The 27,179-nt window shown below is 41.5% G+C and overlaps 1 protein-coding gene across 1 annotated transcript; it reads left to right on the top strand.

Annotated features, from left to right (window-relative positions):
• On the top strand, positions 1–27,179 carry LOC100566456 (very-long-chain 3-oxoacyl-CoA reductase). The gene is made up of 11 exons (XM_062962562.1): positions 1–782; positions 5,803–5,849; positions 7,615–7,690; positions 7,992–8,102; positions 9,412–9,476; positions 11,239–11,283; positions 11,403–11,437; positions 13,919–14,000; positions 18,749–18,814; positions 21,133–21,282; positions 26,933–27,179. The coding sequence occupies exons 1-11, from the start codon at positions 746–748 to the stop codon at positions 27,026–27,028; spliced, it is 810 nt and encodes a 269-aa protein (XP_062818632.1). The 5' UTR covers positions 1–745; the 3' UTR covers positions 27,029–27,179.

Here is a 27,179-nt window from a genome sequence, read left to right as displayed (position 1 = left end):
GGTCAGGGTTGGCTTAACGGGCCGTCCTCTTGGCACGTTTCTCCCTTAAGCCCTCCGTTCGTGCCTCTTCGAACTCCGCAGCACTGCTGGTCACAGCTGACCTCCAGTTAGAGCGCTCAAGGGCCAGGGCTTCCCAGTTCTCAGTGTCTATGCCACATTTTTTAAGGCTGGCTTTAAGCCCATCTTAAATCTCTTTTCCTGCCCACCAACATTACGTTTCCCGTTCTTGAGTTCGGAGTAGAGCAACTGCTTTGGGAGACGGTGATCGGGCATTCGGACAACGTGGCCTTCAGTCCAGCGGAGTTGATGGCGTAGGAGCATCGCTTCAATGCTGGTGGTCTTTGCTTCTTCCAACACGCTGGCATTTGTCCGCCTGTCTTCCCAAGAGATTGGCAGGATTTTCCTGAGGCAACACTGATGGAAAGTCTCCAGGAGTTTGGTGTGACGTCTGTATGTTGGGTTATCTAAGCAATCATGCATGCATTTTCAATGCGGGATGGTTTATGTAGTTAGTTATGTCTGTTGCTTAGTAACCTGAGCCAAGCTGCATTCCAGAGTTGATGATACCATTTAAGGGTTTTGCATATGAAATGGGAAATGGGTGTATCCTTTCTGGGGACACACAGGAAGTGATGTACAGATGCCTCTTCCTGTCTCTTCCTTTTTGCTCCTGACCATGCCATGCTGATGTTCCTGTCTGTTAAGAGATATGTAGTTTCCTGAACTGTTTTTCTTTGGAACTAAGATGTTTTTTGCCTGTATGACCATCATCATACAAGATTGTGAGTAAACATATTTTTGCTATTTTATTTGATGTCTCTGATGCTTATTTTATGCGCATGACTTTTTAAAGGGAAAGGGAGGCTGGATATTTTGTCTTATTGTTTAATTTCTTTTTACCTCTGCTCACATAAACCCCTAGTCTTTTGCGTTTTTACTGCTCTGCATGAATGTTTAACCATATTGGAATCATAATCTTAACAGGTTATGAAAAATATATTCCTATTACTGTAGACCGTCCATGTTTCGCAGGCGTAGAGCAGCGTTGGGAGGACAATGGCTTTGTAAACAAGCACCTTGGTCTCTCTACGGATGTCCCGGTCATCAAACACTCTCTGCTTCATTCGGAAAAATGCTGCACTTGCAGAGCTCAGGCGGTGTTATATTTCAGTGTCAAACACTCTCTGCTTCATTCTGAAAAATGCTGCACTCGGCAGAGCTCAGGCAGTGTTGTATTTCAGTGTCAAACACTCTCTGCTTAATTTGGAAAAATGCTGCACTCGCAGAGCTCAGGCGGTGTTGTATTTCAGTGTCAAACACTCTGCTTCATTTGGAAAAATGCTGCACTCGCAGAGCTCAGGCGGTGTTGTATTTCAGTGTCAAACACTCTGCTTCATTCTAAAAAATGCTGCACTCGCAGAGCTCAGGCAGTGTTGTATTTCAGTGTCAAACACTCTCTGCTTCATTTGGAAAAATGCTGCACTCGCAGAGCTCAGGCGGTGTTGTATTTCAGTGTCAAACACTCTCTGCTTCATTCGGAAGAATGCTGCACTCGCAGAGCTCAGGCGGTGTTATATTTCAGTGTCAAACACTCTCTGCTTCATTCTGAAAAATGCTGCACTCGCAGAGCTCAGGCGGTGTTGTATTTCAGTGTTGATGTTGACTTTTGTGGAGAGGTGGCTGCCAAGGTAGCGGAAATGGTCAACGTTTTCTAATGTGACACCATTAATCTGCATTTCTGGCCTTGCAGAGGGATTGCCAGGTGACTTTTGCTGAACGAGCACTTTGGTTTTCTCAATGTTCAATGAGAGGCCGAGCTTCTCGTCTGCTTCTGCGAAAGTGTTTCAAGTGGCTTGTAGTTCTTCTTCTGAGTGCGCACAGACTATGTTGTCATCGGCATATTGGAGTTCTATAACAGATGTTGTGGTGACCTTGGTTTTGGCTTTCAGTCTGCTGAGGTTAAATAGCTTGCCATCTGTCCAATAGATGATTTCCACTCCAGTGGGAAGCTTCCCATCAACAAGGTGAAGTATCATAGCGATGAAGATGGAGAATAAGGTCGGGGCAATAATAACACATCCCTGCTTGACTCCTGATTCCACCTTAAATGGGTCACTTTGGGAGCCATTGCTGTCCAAGACCATTGCCATCATGTCATTGTGGAGGAGCTCCTTAGTTTATATAGTTAACATATAGATATAGAGATAGAATATATATATATATACACACACACACACACACACATATATATATGGTATATTCAATTACCACTACCCCATACTTAGATTGGACACCCCCCCCCCCACGGTGCAATGAGTTAAACCCTTGTGCCGGCAGGACTGCTGACCAAGAGATTGGCAGTTCGAATCTGGGGAAAGTGCGAAAGAGCTCCCCTGGGCAACATCCCTGCAGATGGCCAATTCTCTCTCATCAAAAGCGACTTGCAGTTTCTCAAGTTGCTCCTGACATGATATGCACATACAATTACTACTACTCCATACTTACAATTTACCTTAATTTCTATAGTAACCATATACATAAATATACATACAATTATCCCCATTATTGCAGTAGGAGCATGCCTTTGATCCCTTTCTTTACAGAATGTATCTCTATTTGACCACAATTTTCTCCGATAGTAATACAGTAGAGTCTCACTTATCCAAGCCTCGCTTATCCAAGCCTCTGGATAATCCACGTAGTCAATGTTTTCAATATATCGTGATATTTTGGTGCTAAATTCGTAAATACAGTAATTAAAACATAACATTACTGCGTATTGAACTGCTTTTTCTGTCAAATTTGTTGTATAACATGAGGTTTTGGTGCTTAATTTGTAAAATCATAACCTAATTTGATGTTTAATAGGCTTTTCCTTAATCCCTCCTTATTATCCAAGATATTCGCTTATCCAAGCTTCTACCAGCCCGTTTAGCTTGGATAAGTGAGACTCTACTGTATTTCAAATTTACATTTATACTCCAAAATAAGAGCATATTCTGTAGATCTCCAAGACAATTAATACAATTTTCTTTTAAGTCATCTGCGTAGGTGAATTTTAGTCTATAGTTCGTTCCATGCCTTTTCCCCTTCCTCAATTCTTATTGGCTTCCCTATATTCTCTGCCCATTTGACCATGCAATCTTTTATTAATTCTGTCTCTGTCAAATACTCTAATAATGTTTTGTATAATTTTGTTATAAGTTTAATTTCCGATTGCATTACTTTCTCCCAGAATGAGTCTTTATCTTCAAAGCCAACCTTCTTACCTATGTTAAAATATTCCTTCAATTGGATATATTGGAACCACCCAATATTCTTGATATTATGTCTTCTTGATATTTTTAATTTGTAAACTCCATTTTTCTTTATTAAGATGTCTTTATATTTTGGACACTTTTCACCTCCTTTGACAAGCCTCCATGGGGGAAATCCATAGCAGAGTTTTTACAATTAATTTTCCTTGTATTTTTCCCAATGCCAGTTCTTGAGCATTGACTCAACCCGCATGGAGCAAAAGTTTGGGTACACTGAAGGCAAAGGTGTCACCGGACAACTTGGGAGTGTTTTGGCACTTGGAAGCGTATGTGACATGGAGCCGCATAGCTTTAGCAATAGAAAGATATGTATTTGGGGCATGCTCCAGAATTAATTTCTCCACGCCTGTCTTGCACATCCGTGGTGCAGTGCATTGGCACACGGAGTTTCATTCCTGGCAAGCAGAGCACAGGAAAGGTGGAAATGTCTCCCCAAAATGGGATTTCTTCTCTGGACCTCGCCTTCTGCCTCCTTGGAGGCGCCATGGCCCTTTGGATGCTCCTGAACATCTCCTGGGGCCTCTGGTTCAAGGTCCGGACCCACGTTCTCTCCGAGTTTCGGAAAGGAGTGGATTTCTCCCATTACGGCACCTGGGCAGGTGAGTGCAAGCATGCGCCATAGACTCCCCAAAGTGCCTCTCTTCTGCACTCTATCATGTCCCTGGCACCACTTTGCCTGCCGAGACTCAATGCTAAGGGGGTCCAAAGAGTTGTAGTTTGGTGAGGTACCGGCACTTTTTTAAATATGGGAGGCTCAAGACCTTGCCAAGCTACAACTCCCAGGATTTCCATAGCATGTCATGAGACACCTCGTTCTGCGTTTTTAGCTCAATGCTATGCCATCCTGAGAGTTGTAGCTCGGTGATGCACTCACACTCTAATAATAATAATACAGTAGAGTCTCACTTATCCAAGCTAAACGGGCCAGCAGAAGCTTGGATAAGCGAATATCTTGGATAATAAGGAGGGATTAAGGAAAAGCCTATTACACATCAAATTAGGTTATGATTTTACAAATTACGCACCAAAACCTCATGTTATACAACAAATTTGACAGAAAAAGCAGTTCAATACGCAGTAATGTTATGTTTTAATAACTGTATTTACGAATTTAGCACCAAAATATCACTATATATTGAAAACATTGACTACAAAAATGGCTTGGATTATCCAGAAGCTTGGATAAGCGAGGCTTGGATAAGTGAGACTCTTCTGTATTATTATTATTATTATTATTATTATTATTATTATTATTGTGCGGTTTTCTGGCATTGTATATTTTTGCTGCTTCTGTGACTGTTCATGCCCTGGCAGAATATGACAAGCAAAGTGAAGAACCTGCTTTGATTGAAGTAAAAAATCAGAAGCTCCTCAAAGCACAGCAGACAAAAAATCAGTACAAGAAAACCGCCCCACAAACTAGAGCTGACAGCTGGCACAACAAAACACTGCATGGAAAGTTCCTTGACAAAATTGAAGGAAAAGCTGATGAGGAGAAGACCTGGCTCTGGCTCACGAATGGGACCCTGAAGAAGGAGACAGAAGGCCTGATCCTTGCAGCCCAGGAGCAAGACATCAGAACAAAGGCAATTCAGGCCAAGATCGAAAAATCAGCTGATGACCCAGAATGCAGACTGTGCAAGGAAACCGACGAAACCATGGATCATATCCTCAGCTGCTGTAAGAAAATGGCACAGACAGACTACAAACAGAGGCACAACTATGTGGCCCAAATGATTCATTGGAACTTATGCCTCAAGTACCACCTCCCAGCAGCAAAGAACTGGTGGGATCACAAACCTGCAAAAGTCTTGGAAAATGAGCACGCAAAGATACTGTGGGACTTCCGAATCCAGACTGACAAAGTTCTGGAAAACAACACACCAGACATCACAGTTGTGGAAAAGAACAAGGTTTGGATCATTGATGTCGCCATCCCAGGTGACAGTCGCATTGACGAAAAACAACAGGAAAAACTCAGCTGCTATCAGGACCTCAAGATTGAACTTCAAAGACTCTGGCAGAAACCAGTGCAGGTGGTCCCGGTGGTGATGGGCACATTGGGTGCCATGCCAAAATATCTCAGCTGGCATTTGGAAACAATAGACATTGACAAAATCACAATCTGCCAACTGCAAAAGGCCATCCTGCTGGGATCTGCGTGCATCATCCGAAAATACATCACACAGTCCTAGACACTTGGGAAGTGTTCGACTTGTGATTTTGTGATATGAAGTCCAGCATATCTATCTTGTTAGCTGTGTCATAATAAAATAATAATAATAATGGCAATAATGAATTTATTTCATTATTGCCATGATCCCTCTGTCAACAATCTTACAAAAAACAAATCTCGGCTATCAAACATCTAAGAAATCTCACAAAATTTCGCATCTGATGTACATGGATGACTTGAAGCTGTATGGGAAAACGGAAACTGAAATCCAGCCTCAATCAATCATAACCCTTTTCTTGTTTTTTGCAGTGGTCACGGGTGCTACAACCGGCATTGGAAAATCTTACGCCCATGAGGTGAGCAGCTGCTTTGAGTGCCTTTTTAAAGAGAGAAAAAAGTGGGATACAAACAACAACAACAACAACATATAATCATAATAATGCTAACACTATGCAACACAATTTTTATTCCTGGTTTATAAATGTCATTTTGAAATGTTTTTTTTTAATTATTATTGAAAGACATATTTTGGTTGACTATGTCTTTAGTGGCCAAATTTGGTGTGATTTGGTTCAGTGGTTTTGTTGTTTACTCCATAGTAAAATGAACATTACATTTTTATATACGTAGATTTATTTTAATTCATTCAAATATACATACATTTGCAAGTGTTTGTTGCTTACAGTGCAATACTTTTCATCTATTAGTCTTTCATAATCATCTCTCACATAATATATTTGTAATAAGTGTTCTATTTGAATAATACATATAAAGATATTATAGGCTCCAAATTAATATCCATTTCCTCCTTGCCTTCAGCCTATTAGCTTCCTCTATGTACATTTTTACTGTAGCCCCAGTGGCGAAGTGTATTATAGCACTGAGCTGCTAAACTTGCAGACCGAAAGGTCCCAGGTTCAAATCCAGTAGCAGAGTGAGCGCCCACTGTTAGCTCCAGCTTCTGCCAACCTAGCAGTCTGAAAACATGAAAATGTGAGTAGATCAATAGATACTCCGGTGGGAAGGTAACGGTGCTCCATGCAGTCATGCCGGCCACATGACCTTGGAGGTGTCTATGGACAACGACGGCTCTTTGGCTTAGAAATGGAGATGAGCACCAACCCCCAGAGTCAGATATGACTGGACTTAATGTCAGGGGAAACCTTTACCTTTACCTTATGTACATTTTACAGTTAATTTTACATTGAGATATTGACTCATTGGTTGCCATTCGTTAACAAAGTTCTCTAAAAGTTCTCCTCTTAAGTGTATAGTTATTTTATCGGGGCCTCTTCCTAATTGCAGGAGACAGGGCTGAGCACTTGAGGCGCTTGTTAGGACACAGGGGGCGGAGCTAGAGGAGTGGGCGTGGCTTCTTCCCAAGAGCCCGAGACAGGGCTGAGCATCTATACCTCTCCTGAGGCTCTTGTTGGGACACAGAGGGCGGAGCTAGGAAAGGGGGCGGGACTTCCTTCCAAGAGCCCGAGATAGGGCTGAGCCTCTATATCTCTCCTGAGAGGCCTTTTAGGACTAAAGGGCGGGGCTAGGGGTGGGGGCGGGGCCTCCTTCCAAGAGCCTGAGACAGGGCTGAGCCTCTATATTTCTCCTGAGAGTCCTTTTAGGACTAAAGGGCGGGGCTAGGGAAGGGGGCGGGGCCTCTTCCCAAGAGCCCAAGACAGGGCTGAGCCTCTATACCTCCCTAAGAGGCCTTTTAGGACTAAAGGGCGGGGCCAGGGGTGGGGGCGGGGCCTCTTCGCAAGAGCCCGAGACAGGACTGAGCCTCTATATTTCTCCTGAGAGGCCTTTTAGGACTAAAGGGCGGGACTAGGGGTGAGGTCGGGGCCTCTTCCCAAGAGCCCGAGACAGGGCTGAGCCTCTATATTTCTCCTGAGAGTCTTTTAGCTCTATTGAGCCAAATGTTTCCATCCATTTCATTGCCATTTTTAACAGCCATGGTTCAGTGCTATGAAATCCTGAGAGTTTGGTCAGGCACAAGCAGAGAAGGCCCTTGAAAAACTGCAACTCCCAGGACTCCATTGCATTGAGCACTGGCAGTTAAAGTGATGTCAAACTGTACTATTTCCGCCCATGACTTTTCCAACTCTGCCTCTGCCTTTCCAGCTTGCCAAGAAAGGTCTCGATATCGTCCTGATCAGCCGTTCCATGGAAAAATTGAAGCAAGTGGCTGCTGAAATTGGTGAGACAAGGACCAATGTATCAACTTAATTGTTGATATTGGCTCTGCGTATCATTTTAATGCCTTAATATTCTCCCAATATTACATTTGCAAAAGCAGGCAGACAGAGAAGACGTCTTACACAGTATATTCTGTACGTTTTTTAGTCAGCCGCATAAAGTCATTGCTCTAGTCGACAGTGTAGATGCATTTGAGAACTGGGATACTTTTTGTTGCACTTGGGTTTGCTCCTTTTGGTGCTTTTGGCTACTTGTTTAATGGGGAAACTGAGGCACGTCCATCTCTTTTTCGTTTTCTGCAGAGGAACTCTACGGCAGGAACACTAGAGTCATCCAGGCGGATTTCACCGGAGGCTCCGAAATCTACAAATCCATTGAGGAAGCTCTGCATGGCTTGGAGATAGGCGTTTTGGGTAAATTATACCTCTATCCTTTCCATTTGAGAGCCTGGATTCCCATTTATTGTGATGCCCCTGGCTGCGTGAGCACTGGAAACCAATACACTGAGGCCAATAAACAATCTAATATCTTTATTAAGGAATTAAGGAATTAAAATGAAACCAAGTAGAAAGTATAGTCCATCAATAGACCTTTCAGGAAAGGTCAAATATAGTCCAGTAATATATTGTCCAATATATAATATTAGAGTTTAAAGTTGTAATCCAAAAAACCGAAACGCACTCAAACTTCCAAGCAGTTTGAGTGGGGAAAACGTCCAAGTCTTTCACTAGAGTTCAGAACAAGTCCAAGGGCAAGAAACTGGAAACAAGGCTGGATACACGGCATGACAAAACAAGACTGGATTCACGGCAAGACAAGTCAAGGAACACGGCTTGGCAAGGCAGAAAAGGCTGGAAGGCAGTGGGCTTAAACGCAGTCCACACTTGGCTGGAAGCGAAGTTAATCCTCCAAATTCACACATTGACTCCGCGAGGACTAGCCAGTGCGGGGAACTTTTAAAGAACTTCAAATCTCTCTACAAAGCAGGTGTCCAGTGCTCCTTTTCCCAAGGGAAAGGAACTGAAACAACATCTTCGTCCAGATGCGATCTTCCCTGAGAACTCTCAGGGGAAACGAGCTAATTAGCACTCTCTCTGGCCGCTAATTGGGCGCTTTTTCGTGTTTGTGCTTTCTCTGAGCGGCTAGCTTCCCAAAACTCCCTTCTCACAAAGGGGGGAGAGGTGCTGGGAATAGGCGCCTGTTCAAGGTCCTTTTTAATGAGCTCCGAGTTAGAATTGTCAACAACAGGCATCTGGAAAGGAACAGCCTCTTGCTGAAATGGCAGAAATCCCATTTCCTCATCACTTTGGTCCATAATGGCGCCAGGGTCACGACCCAGAGGCCCATGGGACATCACATTTATTGACTCCCAACTAGAAGGGATCCTTTGAAACACTTCTTGAATGGCGAGTCAAGGTTGGCGTCAATAGCAGAATATTGGCCAAATGTGCATCTACATTGTAGAATGAATGCGGTTTGGAACTGCTTGAACTGCCATGGCTCCATGCTATGTGATCCTAGGATTCGTAGTTTGGTGAGGCAGCCACCTTCTTGGCCAGAGAAGGCTAAGGATCTTGTGGAACTACAATTCCCAGGATCCCATAGCACGGAGTCATGGTAGTTAAAGGAGTGTCAAACGGCATTTGTTTTACAGTGAATTTCCATCGAAAACCTCTCCGGGTTCTTTGCAACGTGAGTGCATATCTTTTGTTCTTTCCGCAGTGAACAATGTTGGCATGAGCTACCCAAAACCGTCAGAGTTCCTGCAGTTCCCCAACCTCAAGAAGGTGACTTACATCTTTTCCATAAAGTGTTATTATCTAGGCCCCAAATTTCTGCACCATATAGCATCTGTTCCAACTCTTTGATACCAAAGACTTTTAGAGGAGGTTTAATTAGCTGACCGTCTTGACGAACATGCTTGGCCTAAAGACCATTTATACCTGCCAAAAACAATAGCCTTGGTTTTGGAGTAATTTATTGACAGACTAGCTGTGCCCGGCCACGCGTTGCTGTGGCGAAGTATGGTGGTATGAGAAATAAAGTATTGAGGAATTGGTAGTAGTTAAGGTAAAGGATAAAGGGTAAAGGTGTGGAGTCCAGATAATCCATTTAAAGCAGATAATATAAGATTATATGGGTTATATAGCTGTGTGGAAGGGCCTTGAGTCTACACTGCCATCTAATCCAGTTAAAATCTGATAATCTGTATTTTATAGGCAGTGTGGAAGAGGCCTAAGTGAGGCCTAACTCTGCCTGTCCCCTGGGTGAGTGGGTTGCTAGGAAACCAAGTGGGCGGAGCTTAGCCTTCTACCTGGCAACAATTGGATAAAAACAATTATTCCTCTCCCTCTAATTAGGACTTTATTTTTCTTTTCTTTCTAGAGGCGTGGATGATGGGTTGTGTTGTCAATTTTCGAGGTTGTGGGGTGTTTAGTTTTGTTGTTTTGGCGGTCGCCAGGATTCCATCACTCTTTTATATATATAGATATTGCTCTTGGCAGTAGGTATTGAAAGCCTTCAGAAGGTTTTTAAGACCTAGCCGAGAGAGGGAGAAGAGCGCTATATCATCTGCGTACATCAAGATGAGAACCTTTCTGTTACTGTGGAAGGAGAGTCAATTTTAGCTAAATAAGGCACTAAATCATTCATATAGATGTTAAAAAGAGTGGGGGGCAGTAACCACCTCTGTTTTACTCCCAGTGTTGTTGGAAAAGCTTCCGTCAGATAACTATTTCCGCCAATTGACACTAATGTCTGTGTTATAGTTCCGGCATTAATCTTAATAGTCTGCAATCAATATCAGAATTACATAGCGTTCCCTATAATCTCTTTCTGCAATGAAATCAAAGGCAGCAGAAAGAGCAACAAAATATACTTTTCCATAGTAAATATCTTTATGATATGATTTAGCTTTTCCGTAAAGATGCTGGCAATACGTTGTGTCCCTCCAATACCATAGTGTTGGACTGGAAGACCTAGAAGGCACCTGAAGAGGACATACAGTAGAGTCTCACTTATCCAACATAAACGGGCCGGCCGAACGTTGGATAAGCGAATAAGTTGGATAATAAGGAGAGATTAAGAAAAAGCCTATTAAACATCAAAATAGGTTATGATTTTACAAATTAAGCACCAAAACATCATGTTATACAATAAATTTGACAGAAAAAGTACTTCATTACACATTAATGCTATGTAGTAATTACTGTCTTTACGAATTTAGCACCAAAATATCACAATGCATTGAAAACTTTGACTACAAAAATGCGTTGGGTAATCCAGAACGTTGGATAAGCAAGTGTTGGATAAGTGAGACTCTACTGTAATAACAAACCAGACTTAATGAAATTCACTAATGGGAGGATTAGAAATTATAACTGTTGGTGATGATAGTTTTTCAGCCCTTTTTTTTAGGACTAAAAAATAATAAAAATAATAATAATCCAGAACGTTGGATAATCCAGAACTTTGGATAAGTGAGACTCTACTGTACTTGGATAAACATAACCTGTAGCAAACTCTATTCCCCCCCCCTTTTCCTTTTAGTTCATGAACGACTTGGTGAATTGCAACATCCTTTCGACCTTGAAGGTAGGCTGAATGCTTATAGGGCCCATAAAATGCTTTGTGGGATGTGTACTTTTTTGGACGTGGATTAACCAAAACTGCAGACAATAGAGAACTTAATTGAAATGACTCTTTCTTCGCAGATGACGGAAATCATCCTTCCTCAAATGGTCGGCAGGTAGGAGACAAAGAGGGCCCTCCATCTCAAGGGGGGAAGCTGTAGGTGTTGCAGTTGGAGGACTACAACACCTATTAGTCCTCTCCACCGAAGCCAGAAGTTGTTGGGTAGATAATACACTGCTAGATAGGACTGCATTGATTGTAATTCCACTGCGCATTACTGTTTGGAAAATACAGTTCTAATAGACATGTGGTCACACACATCCACTGAAAGGTAAGCAAGTGGTGATGTGGAAATCGAGACAGGAAAAGAAGCTGAAATGACCATGTGATGGGCATGTCAAAAGCTACATCCTTCACTGTTGTTACTATTTGATAACGAGAAGCTGTGGGTATAAAAGGGAGCAGCCGGCATGTGCATCTTTCTTTTGTCATGATCTCTTGCCATGTCCTTGCCTTGCCGTGTGTCTCTTGCTATGATTATCTTGCTATGCTTCTTGCTGGATTGTTGCTGTATTGGTCGTAAGTATATCACTGTATATACTGGTAACAAATCAGGAGATCCCGATGTGTATGTGGTAGGCTGGTGCAGAAAAGTTGTATCCCGTCATAAGAAATTTGTTAGCTTTGTATTTACGACGAGATAATTGACACGCGGGCATGGCCTGCGCCAAAAACATTGGGATTAAAACTTGCCCAATACATTTTTTTTTAAATTTTTTTATTTATGCTTTTAAGAATACATAAAACATATGAGCACAATGAAATAAATTTAGACACAGATTAAATTGAAGAAACTGAGAAAAAAAGAGAGAAGAAAACAAAAACAAAAGAAAAAAGAAAAAAAAACCAATAGCATATCCCAAACAACATTAAATTATCCTTCCAGATCCTCTGCACCTCAAAGCGTTTTCTTCATTTCTGCACATTTTTCAGCCAAATTTTTGAACATATTTTGAGGCCTAGGATAATTTCCTACCATATTTTACAAGTGTACAATATTTTCTTTATGCATATATTCTTTCAATTTGGACCAATTTGTCTCTTGCCTTGAGGCACTGTCCTGTGATATTATTTGTGTTAGTAAGTCCATATTTTTAATATCTAATAATCTTAGAAGCCATTGTTCTTTAGAAGGGATTTCTTGTGTCTTCCATAGTTTTGCTAGACATATCCTGGCTGATGTCCCCAAGTATGTGAAAAGCTTACCCAATACATTTTCATTTGTATTTTGTAAATCTCAGAAGGCTCTCTACCTAAATTCTTTGTGGAAGGGACATTATGCTATAGCACAATAGTTTTTCAATGAATATCTCATCATTGAGTCTCGACCAACTCAACATCATTTGTGTCACACAAACAAAGTTTCCAGAGTAGGGCAACTACTTTCAAAGGATGGACTACACCATTGAACAGGAAATAACACTTTCAAACTAGGAACACATTTTCTTTAGTATTAAAAATATGTTGTTTATAAAAACTTTAGAAATTTCCCAAAAATCCATGGATATGTGAAATGTTCTGAAACTTGATGGGCAAAGAGTAGTAAATCTGTTCTACCATTGTAGCGGGTTTTGCCCCAATAGCTGTAAAAATGAGGGAGAAAAGAGCCCCAGAAGCCCCCTCCCTTACTGCTCAATTACTATAATGAAAAGGTAACGAAATTTTGTTGCTCTCATTATAGTAACGAAATCTTCACTAACGATACTTTAGAAACACTTTAGAAACACAATGCCAGTACACTCGAGTTTTGCAATGACTTTTGAAAGATCTTTTATATTGATCGCACATGCAATCCATCAAGCAACGAGTCAAGATTAAAGCCTCCGCTGAGAGTTTGGATGAAAATCAAAGTGTTTTCTTAAAAACAGTGAGCGGCAACAAAGTCGGAGGCTGTGCAGTAAATTTCTGCAGACTATTGATAAAAGACTCTGTTTGGTTTGACTGAATAGCTTGCCCTGAGACAATCAGTCCAGTGCAGAGCATAGGGAGGATGTGAGAGAGGAATTATAAATCACGTACCTACTAGGTATGTCCAAAAAATAGTTTTGAATCTTATATCGGATTGATATCAGATTGCTCTCGCTTTTTGAGACGCATTCCGATACGTTGTCTCACGGCGCAACCGGCAATGTATTTTGAACCATCGTTGGCCCATTCTCTAATTGTCTCTTACGAATTTTTGGAAATATCCGAAATTTTTGGGTGAAGAATTCAGCAATACTTTCTATATCGAAGCGCCAGCACCCCCTACTTTAGAAATGAGAATTGAAACATTTTTTTTCATCGATCAGACATGCCTAGTACCTACCCTGTTTTTTCCAATACAGGTGAGGAAATGCTCCAACCAGTTCAATAGGGAAACATAATTATGCAGCAGCACTATGGGGCAGTGTCTGTGCTGGGCTCTGGGTTCAAAAGGATGTCACATTAAGGAGAAGGCAGGCTTGTCTTCTGCCTTTTGGAGAGTCCAGAGGTGGACTTACGTGGCTTTAGGGGAAACAGGGCCTCTGACTCTCCGCCATGTTTCATATTGTAGGAAGAAGGGGATCATCATCAACATCTGCTCTGGATCTGCCTGGAGACCCATGCCCTTCGCCTCGATGTACAGCGCCAGCAAGGTGAGATGAATACTGGGTGGTTCAGCTGGGTGGTTCAGCTTCTGCCCTGCAAATCGATTACTCTGCTTGAGAGACCCCATTCCCATTTCTAATTTTCCCAGCACACAACAGGGCTGGCCCTAGGTAATTTTCAAGTGTAGGTGAACAGAATTTTGGCACCCCCCCCCCAACCAATAACTGAAAAATAAAAGTGTTGGATAAGCGAAAATGTTGGATAATAAGGAGGGATTAAGGAAAAGCCTATTAAACGTCAAATTACATTATGATTTTACAAATTAAGCACCAAAACATCATGTTTTACAACAAATTGACAGAAAAAGCAGTTCAATATAGTTATGTAGGAATTACTATATTTGCAAATTTAGCACCAAACATTGAACTGGGATATAGAGCAGTGTGGACTCAGATAACCCAGTTGAAAGCAGATATTGTGGGTTATTCTGCCTTGATATTCTGGATTATATGGCTGTGTGGAAGAGCCCTGAGGGTCCTTCCACACAGCCATATAACCCAGAATATCAAGGCAGATAATCCACAATAGCTGCTTTGAACTGGATTATATGGCAATGTTATTATTGTTATTATTATTATTATTATTATTATTATTATTATTATTATTATTATTCACTTCATTTCTATCCCGCTCTTCTCACCCCGCATAGGACTCAGAGCGGCGTACAACATACATTTAGGCAAAAATTCAATGCCACATTATACAAAGCAAATAAAACATAACAAAATCAATAGAACCAATCAACATATAAATACAATTTAAAACCATTAACATTAAGATATTAAAACATAAAAATATAAATACAGTATCTAGGTACACCCCCCCCCCCCCCCCATGATCTTAAGGTCTTCTTTGGCTCTTATGGCCCTAATATCATCACCTTTGTGCATCTCTAATTACAGTGAATGTCTCCCATCTCTATTGCTGGTCATTAAATGTCATTAAGTTGCATATAAGCCAGTGGTTCTCAATCTGTGGGTCACCAGATGCTTTGGCCCTCAACTCCCAGAAATCGCACCTCAGATTAGTTCACCTTGCTATTGACACCAAGTCACACACAGAAGCTAGTCTTTTGTAGTTTTATTGAGCAAAAGCAAATATATAAATCAAAGCAGGCAGATATAAAGTTCCCAAAGTTGCGGTAAAAGCGTCAGTGAAGTCCAATAGTTCATAAGCAAAACAAGAGGCAGTAAATCCAATAATCCATAGGCAGAAACAAGAGTCTAATAGTCCATAGGCAAAACAAGAGTCCAATAAATCCACAAGAACAAAGGCCCAAAAGTTACAAAGATCCAGGAACAGGAGAATCTCTAAGGCAGGGAAGCATGGACATCCACACAGATTAAGCGAGGATTTGCTTTGACAAAAATCTGTCTCAAAACACACAGTTTTAAAAGCAACCCAGGAATGCTTTTCTCTTTCCTTCAGAGGCCTCTCGCTTCCCAGCCAATCTCAAACTACGACGAGGCTGAGACATTCCTTTCCATTGCAAGCGATCTGCTCTAGATAGTGATGGCGCTCCTTCAAGGCCGCCTTCCTCATTATTTCACACCTGAACTTCGGCCAGAGACAACTCCGGCTCATTAATTCCCATTGGAATGTCATCCTGGTTGTTATCTATGACTGGCTGGGTCAAAAGTTCATCTTAATAATAATAATAATAATAATAATAATAATTATTATTATTATTATTATTATTATTATTATTATTATTATTTACGGCTACAGCATGAGGATTTTGGAGGAATGGATTTTAATCATATGTTTTATATCTTTATTGTTTTAATTGTTTTATTGGATTTTCATTGCTGTTTTAAATATGTGTAGGCATCGAATTGTTGCCAATTTTGTACGCCGCCCTGAGTCCCTTCGGGTGAGAAGGGCGGGATATAAATGTTGGAAATAAATAAGTAAATACAATTTTTATACCCCGCCACCATCTCCCCAGAGGGACTCGGGGCGGCTTACAGATATAAAACAAGCATACAATGGTATCAAATACAAAAAACACACAAATAAAATTAAAAGGCATAAAATAAAATCACAATCATTGTAAGACACATGTTAAAACACAGTGATGAAATCATAAAATGAACTGGGCAAAGTGCACTGAGTGAAACTTGTAAACATGAAGGAAGTGACCCTAATGAGAACCTATCACAGGGCTTTCCTGACAAGATTTGTTTGCCTTTGCCCTTGACAGACTAAGAGATTGTGACTAGCTTCCATGGCCAAGTGGGGACTTGAACCCTGGTCTCTAAAATCATAGGCCATTGCTCAAACTATTGCACAGTGCTGGCATAAGATGGAAAAGGCAAGGTGAGTGATAGGATCCCAATGGGTGGAACAGCAGGCCAACTTGGATAAGGGATCCACCACACCATAGTTATTCTCCTTCCCCAATAAGCTATGGCACTAAGTTTGATTGAGTGGGTTGTAAATCATGCTGCTCAAAGTAAATAAGGCAAATTAGCAGCTCCACCCAGGCTGCCATACTACATAATCGTATCACTTAGTGTGCTGCAGTAGGTGGAGCTGAACCATCATGAGATCAAAGAATGATAAACAGAGTAGGAGCGGTACACACAGAAAAGGAGATACTTAATACAGAAAACAAACCTTTCTAGAAGTGCCTTTTATTCACAATCCAAGAAACTCACAACACACTGTAAAGCTCTCACTGGCCATACAGTTTCTACTAAACATGGAGGATGTGCACTACCCACAGCAGGGTGAGCAACACAAATCCTGCTAGCTTTCTCGTGGATCCTAATCAACTGCCACTACATCAAATATGTGCAAATGCATATAAGCAAAAAAAAAAAAAAAAATACACTCTTGGGCATATGATTCCCCTATAAAGATATGTTTCCCTGGTTAACTAAAATTGTGCATTCGGCTTTAAAAATTTTAAGTGGCTGACTCGTAAAAAAACATTTTCACAATGCTGTCACCCATAACATAAGCCTCTATCCCCACTGAATCTACTCACCATGACTTACAGCAGAGGTCCCCAAACTTTTTAAGCCGAGGGCCGGTCCACAATCCTTCAGACTGTTGAGGGGCCAGATTATCATTTGAAAAAAAAAATACAAACAAATTCCGATGCACACTGCACATGTCTTATTTGTAGTGCAAAAACAACAACAACAACAAGAACAACAACAATGAAAGAACAATACAATATTTAAAAATAAAAACAATTTTAACCAACATACATTTATCAGGATTTCAATGGGAAGTGTGGTCCTGCTTCTGGCCAATGAGATAGTCATGTTAATTAGGGTTGTTGTTGTTGTTGTTGTTGTTGTTGTGTGCCTTCAAGTCATTTCAGACTTTGGGCGAGCCTAAGTCTAAAATTTATTTATTTATTTATTATTTACTGCATTTATTTACTACATTTGTATCACATCCTTGTCACCCCAAAGGGGACTCAGAGTGGCTTACAAATTATATATACATACAATATATTATATTATTAGCATAGCACAATATTAGCATTATATATTATTATATTGAACTATACCACTATGCCGTAATATTATTAGTAATATTATATGCAATGTAGAATATATAATTAATATTATTATATGGTATTATTATTAGTGTTATATTGTATTACATTATAATATTACTAGCTGTGCCCGGCCACGCGTTGCTGTGGCAAAGTGGTGGTGGTATCGGTTAAAACTTGTTGTGGAATTTTTATTTGACGTTATTTGTATTTTTTTAAATTAATTTTATTGTCACTTATCTTTTTTATTTATTATATTTTATTATTTTGTTGTATTATTTTTAGTCATTTTTATAGTATTTTATTGTATTAATTATTTTAGTGTTTTTTATAATTTTTTATGGTATTATTTGTATTTATTTTTTATCATTATTTTATTAACACTGGGCTGAGTGGGTTGCTAGGAGACCAAGTGGGTGGAGCTTAGCCTTGTAACTGGCAGCAATTGGATAAAAACTATTATTCCTCTCCCTCTAATTAAGATTTTATTTTTATTTTCTTTTTGTTGTATCAACCTAGAGGCATGGATGAGGGGTTGTGATGTCAATTTTCGAGGTTGGGGGGTGTCTACTTTTGTTGTTTTGTCCGCTGCCGTGATGCCATCACTCTTTTATATATATAGATTATCAATATTATATGTATATACAATATATTATATTATAAAACTGAGGGCGGGGGCCAGGTAAATGACCTCGGAGGGCCGCATCCGGCCCCCGGGCCTTAGTTTGGGGACCCCTGACTTACAGTATATAAGGCAATATTACTGTATTTACTTGGCTTGGCCACACTAACAGGAAAATCATATATAGCATATATATCTTCCTCAAGCTGCATTTCTCCAGCCTCTGAATCAGCCTGTATCATTTCCATCCCCATGCCACCATCCTGAAATTCATCCTGCATCCCATCATCTGGCTCTTGTTTCTGAAACCCAGAATCCCCTTCTTCATCTTCACTCTGGCTCTGCAGGCTATGCTGTTGCTGAGTCCCAACAAGTGTGGACTCAGATAACCAAGTTCAAAGCAGATATTCTGGGTTACATAGCTGTGTGGAAGAGTCCTTAAGGCCAGCGTCTGGCCTGACTTGCCTTGCGGTTGAACCGCCCCTGCCTGTGAAATTGAATGGGGTTTCACTGCCCCAATGACACCGTTGTGAAAGCCATTTCAAAGGGCCAAAGGGACCATTCAACGTCACACGACGTTTGCCTTTCTTCCCTTTCAGGCCTGCATGGATGTCTTCTCACAAGCATTAAACGTGGAATACAGGTCCAAAGGCATCATTGTACAAGTACGTTGCAACTGCAATGCCCTTTCAACTCCCGCTTTTCCCCCTCTACACACTCTCCTCCTCTTTCTCCTCCTCTTCCTTCTCCATCCTTTTCCATCCTTCTCTTTCTTCTTGTTATTTCCTCCCTCCTCCTTCTCGTGATATACAGTAGAGTCTCACTTATCCAACATAAACGGGCCGGCAAAACGTTGGACAAGCGAATATGTTGGATAATGAGGAGAGATTAAGAAGAAGCCTATTAAACATCAAATTAGGTTATGATTTTACAAATTAAGCACCAAAACATCATGTTATACAACAAATTTGACAGAAAAAGTAGTTCAATATGCAGTAATGCTATGTAGAAATTACTGTATTTACGAATTTAGCACCAAAATATCACGATATATTGGAAACATTGACTACAAAAATGCGTTGGATAATCCAGAACGTTGGATAAGCGAGTGTTGGATAAGTGAGACTCTACTGTACTTTCTTCCTCCTTCTTTGTCTTCTTTTTCCTCTTCTCATTTTTCTACCACTATTACTTCCTCCCCTCTTCTTCCTCTGCCTCTTCCTCCTCATTCTTCTTTTTCTTGTTCCTCATCTTCTTCCTTTGTCTCCCTTTTCTCTTCCTCTGTCTTCTCATTCTCCTCCTCTCTTCTCTTCCCTTCTTTCTTTCCTCTTCTTCTTCCTCCTCTTTATTTACTTCTACATCCTTTCCCTTCTCTTCCTTCTTCCCTTCTCCTCTTCCTTCTTAACTTTCTTCTTTTTCTTCCTTCAACTTCTTTATCTTCTTCTTCTTTCTTTCCCTTCTCCTCCTTCCTCCTTCTCTTCTTCATGTTCTTTACCTTCCTTCTCCTCCGTCTTCTCCTCATCATTCTCTTCTTCCTTCTTCTTTCCCCTTCCTTCTTCTTCTTTTTCTTCCTCCTCCTCCTCCCTTCTTCTCCACTGCCTTTGTCTTCTTTCTCTTGTCTTCATTCTCTACTTCTCTTCCTTCATCTTCTTCTTCTTCCTCCTCCTCCCTTATTTCCTCTTCTTCACTCATCTTTTTCTTTGTCTTCCTTCTCTTCCATTTTTTTCTTCTTCTCTCTCTTCCTCCTCTTCCTTCATCTTCTTTATCTTCTTCTTCCTTCTTCTCTCCTCTTCTTCCTCAATGTTCTTTACCTTCCTTCTCCGTCTTCTCCTACTCTTCATTCTCTTCTTCGTTCTTCTTTCCTCTTCCTCCTCCTTCTTTTTCTTCCTCCTCCTCCTCCCTTCTTCTCCACTGCCTTTGTCTTCTTTCTCTTGTCTTCATTCTCTACTTCTCTTCCTTCATCTTCTTCTTCTTCCTCCTCCCCCCTTATTTCCTCTTCTTCATTCATCTTTTTCTTTGTCTTCCTTCTCTTCCGTTTTTATCTTCTTCTCTCTCTTCCTCCTCTTCCTTCATCTTCTTTATCTTCTTCTTCCTTCTTCTCTCCTCTTCTTCCTCAATGTTCTTTACCTTCCTTCTCCGTCTTCTCCTACTCTTCATTCTCTTCTTCGTTCTTCTTTCCTCTTCCTCCTCCTTCTTTTGCTTCCTCCTCCTCCTCCCTTCTTCTCCACTGCCTTTGTCTTCTTTTTCTTGTCTTCATTCTCTTCTCCTCTTCCTTCTTCTTCTTCTTCCTCCTCCCTTCTTTCCTCTTCTTCATTCATCTTTTTCTTTGTCTTCCTTCTCTTCTGTTTTCTTCTTCTTCTCTCTCTTCCTCCTCTTCCTTCATCTTCTTTATCTTCTTCTTCCTTCTTCTCTCCTCTTCTTCCTCAATGTTCTTTACCTTCCTTCTCCGTCTTCTCCTACTCTTCATTCTCTTCTTCGTTCTTCTTTCCTCTTCCTCCTCCTTCTTTTTCTTCTTCCTCCTCCTTCCTTCTTTCCTCTTCTTCCTTCATCTTTTTCTTTGTCGTCCTTCTCTTCTGTTTTTATCTTCTTCTCTCTCTTCCTCCTCTTCCTTCATCTTCTTCTTCCTTCTTCTCTCCTCTTCTTCCTCAATGTTCTTTACCTTCCTTCTCCGTCTTCTCCTACTCTTCATTCTCTTCTTCGTTCTTCTTTCCTCTTCCTCCTCCTTCTTTTTCTTCTTCCTCCTCCTTCCTTCTTTCCTCTTCTTCCTTCATCTTTTTCTTTGTCTTCCTTCTCTTCAGTTTTTTATCTCCTCCTCCTCCTCCTCCTCTTCCTCTCAAGCTCCAAGCTTTGTCTCTACCAAGCCTTTGCCTTCTCCCTCCCTCTATCCTTGGGTCCATCTTTGGAAACTTGATCTCTTTTTCTTCCCATTTCGAAAGAGCGAACATACCTTTGTCATTCTCTTGACCTGCTTTTCACTCTGCAGGATGTCCTGCCAATGTTTATCGACACCAACATGGCCAGGCACTTGAACTCCTGGGTCGCAAAGATGTCTCCCGAGGTCTTTGCTCACAAAGCCTTGAACACCGTGGGCTTCACTAACAGAACCTCTGGGAGCCTCAGCCACAGCATCCAGGTGAGTTACGGACAAAAACCCACCCCACTTTCCCGGCCAATGAAACCCCTTGGAAGTGTCCCAAAGAGCTGAGATTGCAGGTTGGTTTTGTTGCACTTTGTCCTTGAGACACCTTTTCACCCAGCACCACGTCATAATAACTACTAGACATGTCCAAAAAATTGTTTTGAATCGTATATCGGATTTATTTCGGATTGTTCTCGCTTTTTGATACGCATTCCGAGACATTGTCTCACGGCGCAACCAGCAATGTAATTCGAACCATTGTTGGACCATTCTCTAATTGTCTCTTAATGTTTCGTTAATCCCCCCCCCCCCCAAAATTAATATATTTTAAAAAATATGTTTTTTAAAAATTTGTTTCTGCAACCTACCTTGAATGGAAGCTTAGCGCAGCCTAACATGGCTGCCGTTCCCCGGCCAATCAGAAGCTTCCACGATGGACGCAAAGGGTTTTGTTGCTGGTTCTTTCTCTTAGCAAGGGAATTTCTAGTTTTCAAGGTATCTTTGCACTCCTTGCCAGGGCATTGCTTGGTCCATTTCTAATTGAAGGCATTGGGTTGAGGCTTGTGGGATCACATAGCCAGAGACACCATTGATTTCCAGTGTCCTTCTTGCTTAAAAATATATCAAGAGCATTTCTAGTTTTCAAAGTCTGCAAATGTCCACGATTTTCACGGATTTCCGGCCACAAAAACAAAGATACACAAGTAGAAGAGGGACGTTCACAGTGATAAGAACCCAATTGAACAGGAAATAAGACTTTCAAACCAGGAACAGGTTTCTTCAAATATTAAAAAATAGTGTATTATAAAAAGTTATGAAAATTCGCCAAAAATCATAGGAGACAGGAAACGTTCTGCAATTTCTTGAGTTAAGAGTGTTGAATGTGTTCTCCCACTGTACCAAATTTGATGAGGATAGCTCAAGAAATGAGGGTGGGAGAGCCCTGTAAAAGTCCCCCCCGGTTCCTTTTTTTGGGCAATTGCGCATGCGCGTCTGCCAGTTTAGAAACATTTAGAATCATTATGAATTTTTGGGTGAAGAATTCGGAAACACTTTCTATATCGAAGCGCCAGCACCCCCTTCTTTAGAAACGAGAATTGAAACATTTTTTTCATTGATCGGACATGCCTAGTAAATATCTTGAGTTGATGTAGGAGCCCTGGTCTGGATCTGGACAGGATGGCTGTGTCATCTGCATAAAGCAGCATGGGGACTCTCCTCATGCCCAAACTGGGAAGGTGTCCTTGAGGATCCATCACGATTTCTTCTAGGTCATTTAAGAATATGTTAAACAGGGTCGGGGCTAAGATACAACCCTGTACAGGCATGTCCAGGAGCATGAAAACAGGAACTTTTTCCAAGGCACATCCTTCCAGGAACATAGGCAAATACGGAAAACTTGAATCATGAACTTGAGAGCTGAGACAGGAACCCAAGCCTTATGGCAACGTTGTCTCCTCTGAGAGACACCAAGTAAACACCACATAATTTAAGCCCAAGCCCAACCAAGATGCCATGAGGTCGTGACGAACACACCTGGGCTTCAAGGACTTCTCACAGAGTCGCTCAGAACACCTCATTCATCTATCTATCACTCCTTCCATCCGGAGACCTAATCTGACTTCTCGGGAAAACTCCTCATTGGCTGAAGGTAGTTTCCCAAGAGAAATTGACCTTTCACCGGTTTCCCTTTCCCCGTTGCTAAGGAATGAACGTTGGAATCCAAAACATCCTTGGCCTCATCTTCTGCTGCCTGCAATTCCTTCTGATCTAAGGCCTGCAATTCTCCCTGATCACACACAGGCTCCTCATATTGAAACCCATCATCCCCCTCATCCTCTGAGAAATCCTCAGCCACTTGCTGAGCCACAACAGGTTTTCTGTCAAATCGCTCCAGAACATTTCTCCCCAAAAACCCTGCTTTCAGTCCTACGGAAAGAGCTCCCCCATGTCCAAAAATGGGAAAATTGAGTACCATATATACTCGAATATAAGCCAAGTTTCAATAGAGTTACAAGCTGGGTCGATCCAGGGAACGCCGTGGATGTAGCCTACCTGGATTTCAGTAAGGCCTTCGACAAAGTCCCCCACGACCTTCTGGCAAACAAACTAGTAAAATGTGGGCTAGACAAAACTACAGTTAGGTGGATCTGTAATTTATTTATTTATTTACAGTATTTATATTCTGCCCTTCTCACCCCGAAGGGGACTCAGGGCAGATTATATATGGCAAACATTCAATGCCAACAGACAAACAACATACATTAGACAGCCTCAGAGGCATTTGTAACATTTTTCCAGCTTCACGATTCCGGCCACAGGGGGAGCTGTTGCTTCACCGTCCAGAAGTGGCTGTACTTCCTCATTCCTTTCCTCGTGTTTTGCTGGCAGTTTTATGGTGTTGTAAATTAGCCTCCCGCATAAAGCGTCCCTAAATTTCCCTAATTGACAGGTGCAACAGTCTTTCGGGGCTGCATAGGTCAACAGCAAGCCAGGGCTATTAATGGTCGGAGGCTTAACCCGACCCGGGCTTCGAACTCATGACCTCTCGGTCAGTAGTGATTTATAGCAGCTGGTTATTAGCCAGCTGCGCCACAGCCCGGCCCCAATTGGCTAAGCGAACGAACCCAAAGGGTGCTCACATCGATACCAGGCAAGATTCTGGAAAAGATCATTAAGGAAGTGGTCTGCAAACACTTAGAAACAAATGCGGTCATTGCTAATAGTCAACACGGATTTACCAAAAACAAGTCATGCCAGACTAATCTGATCTCTTTTTTCGATAGAGTTACGAGTTGGGTCGATACAGGGAATGCTGTGGATGTAGCGTACCTGGATTTCAGTAAGGCCTTCGACAAAGTCCCCCACGACCTTCTGGCAAACAAACTAGTAAAATGTGGGCTAGACAAAACTACGGTTAGGTGGATCTGTAATTGGCTAAGCGAACGAACCCAAAGGGTGATTCTCACCAATGCGTCGTCTTCATCATGGAAAGAAGTGACAAGTGGAGTGCCACAAGCAGGGCTCCGTCCTGGGCCCGGTTCTGTTCAACATCTTTATTAATGACTTAGACGAAGGGTTAGAAGGCACGATCATCAAGTTTGCAGACGACACCAAACTGGGAGGGAGAGCCAACACTCCAGAAGACAGGAGCAGAATTCAAAACGATCTTGACAGACTAGAGAGATGATTGGCCGAAACTAACAAAATGAAGTTCAACAGGGACAAATGCAAGAGACTTCACTTCGGCAGAAAAAATGGAAATCAAAGATACAGAATGGGGGACGATGCCTGGCTTGACAGCAGTGTGTGCGAAAAAGACCTTGGAGTCCTCGTGGGGAGGAAGGGGAACATGAGCCAGGAATGTGATGCGGCAGCAAAAAAAGCCAATGGGATTCTGTCCTGCATCAATAGGGGAATAGCGTCTAGATCCAGGGAAGTCCTGCTCCCCCTTATTCTATTCTGCCTTGGTCAGACCACACCTGGAATCAGACTGTGTCCAATTTTGGGCATCGCAGTTGAAGGGAGATGTTGACAAGCTGGAAAGCGTCCAGAGGAGGGCGACTAAAATGATTAAGGGTCTGGAGAACAAGCCCTATGAGGAGCGGCTTAAAGAGCTGGGCATGTTTAGCCTACAGAAGAGAAGGCTGAGAGGAGACATGATAGCCATGTACAAATACGTGAAGGGAAGTCATAGGGAGGAGGGAGGGAGCTTGTTTTTTAGACTAGGACACGGAACAATGGCTTCAAACTCCAGGAAAGGAGATTCCACCTGAACATCAGGAAGAACTTCCTCACTGTGAGAAGGGCTGTTCAGCAGTGGAACTCTCTGCCGCGGACTGTGGTGGAGGCTCCTTCTTTGGAGGCTTTGAAGCAGAGGCTGGATGGCCATCTGTCGGGGGTGCTTTGAATGCGATTTCCTGCTTCTTGGCAGAATGGGGTTGGACTGGATGGCCCATGAGGTCTCTTCCAACTCTACTATTCTATGATTCTAAGTTTTTCAGCTCCTTGGCTTATACTCGCGTGAAGGTCTTCTGCCCTGATGAGGCACCAGAGTCCTTGGCCTTGCCTTTGCCCCTACTGCCTCCTCTTCCGCTCCACTCACTGGAGGCCTCGCAGTGAGTTGAGGCCTCCAGTGAGTGGAGGAGGCAGAGGATGCAGCAGAGGTCAAATCTATTATTATTATAAACATTAATATTATTAAGGCTGGATGGCCATCTGTTGGGGTGCTTCGATTATGCTTTCTCTGCATGAAGCTAGAATGAAAGGGGTTGGACTAGATGGCCTTTGGAGGTCGTTTCCAACTCTATGATTCTATGAAAGGAGTCTTAGTCGACCACAATATGAACTTGAGCCAACAGTGTGATACTTCTGCTGAAAAGGGGTATAAAAATAAAGTTGTTATTATTATTATTATTATTGTTATTATTATAAAAGGTGAGTATATATCAGGGGTCCCCAAACTAAGGCCCGGGGCTGGATGCGGCCCTCCGAGGTCATTTACCTAGCCCCTGCCCTCAGTTTTATAATATAATATATTATATATACATATAATATTGATAATAATATTATAATGTAATGCAATATAACACTAATAATAATACCATATAATAATATTAATGATATATTCTATATTACATATAATATTACTAATAATATTACAGTATAGTGGTATCTCCTGCCAACCTAGTAGTTCGAAAACATGCAAATGTGAGTAGATCAATAGGTACTGCTCCGGCGGGAAGGTAACAGTGCTCCATGCAGTCATGCCGGCCACATGACCTTGGAGGTGTCTATGGACAACGCCGGCTCTTCGGCTTAGAAATGGAGATGAGCACCAACCCCCAGAGTCAGACATGACTGGACTTAACGTCAGGGGAAACCTTTACCTTTACTATAGTGGTATAGTTCAATATAGTAATATATAATGCTAATATTGTGCTATGCTAATAATATAATATATTGTATGTACATATAATTTGTAAGCCACTCTGAGTCCCCTTTGAGGTGAGAAGGGTGTGATACAAATGTAGTAAATAAATATAGTAAATAAATAAATAAATAAATAAATTTTAGACTTAGGCTCACCCAAAGTCTGAAATGACTTGAAGGCACATAACAACAACAACAACAACAACAACAACAACCCTAATTAACTTGACTATCTCATTGGCCAGAAGCAGGACCACACTTCCCATTGAAATCCTGAAAAATGTATGTTGGTTAAATTTTTTTATTTTTAAATATTGTATTGTTCTTTCATTGTTGTTGTTGTTGTTTTTGCACTACAAATAAGACATATGCAGTGTGCATCGGAATTTGTTTGTATTTTTTTCAAATGATAATCTGGCCCCTCAACAGTCTGAAGGATTGTGGACCAGCCCTCGGCTTAAAAAGTTTGAGGACCCCTGGTATATATGGTACAAAGTAGGTTTGGGGTGCATTTTTGGCCGGGTGGGATTTCAGTCATTGCAAAGTCAAACTAAAATTAATATACGATAGAAGGACCGTGTCGTCTACGTACAGAAATAGTCTAAAACAGTATAGATGTGCCTTAAGCCACTCTACTGGTGACATTGCCTCTGACAAACTTTTCCAAAAGTAATCTCACTTAACTTTCTTCTCTCTTTGGCTTTTGATTCAGCATTCCATGATGGATTGGATCTTCCCAACATCATTGCTGTACACATCCTATGGACAGTTGATACATCGGCTTCTAATGAAGTTCTTTTCTAAATAATGTAATTTCACCTTCCTGGTGATTCTTGTGGAAAGGAGCTGGACGTGACCAGGACCATACAGAACAATTAGGTCACCACGTTCCAAACCAAATCCTATGTTATTATAATGATGGTTGCGCCACGATTTAATAAAATCCTCATTATGCATTA

Source organism: Anolis carolinensis, unplaced genomic scaffold (assembly GCF_035594765.1).
Source record: "Anolis carolinensis isolate JA03-04 unplaced genomic scaffold, rAnoCar3.1.pri scaffold_10, whole genome shotgun sequence".
In the NCBI taxonomy this organism is placed as follows: Eukaryota; Metazoa; Chordata; class Lepidosauria; order Squamata; family Dactyloidae; genus Anolis; species Anolis carolinensis.
This window is presented reverse-complemented; position numbering and strand designations above follow the sequence as displayed.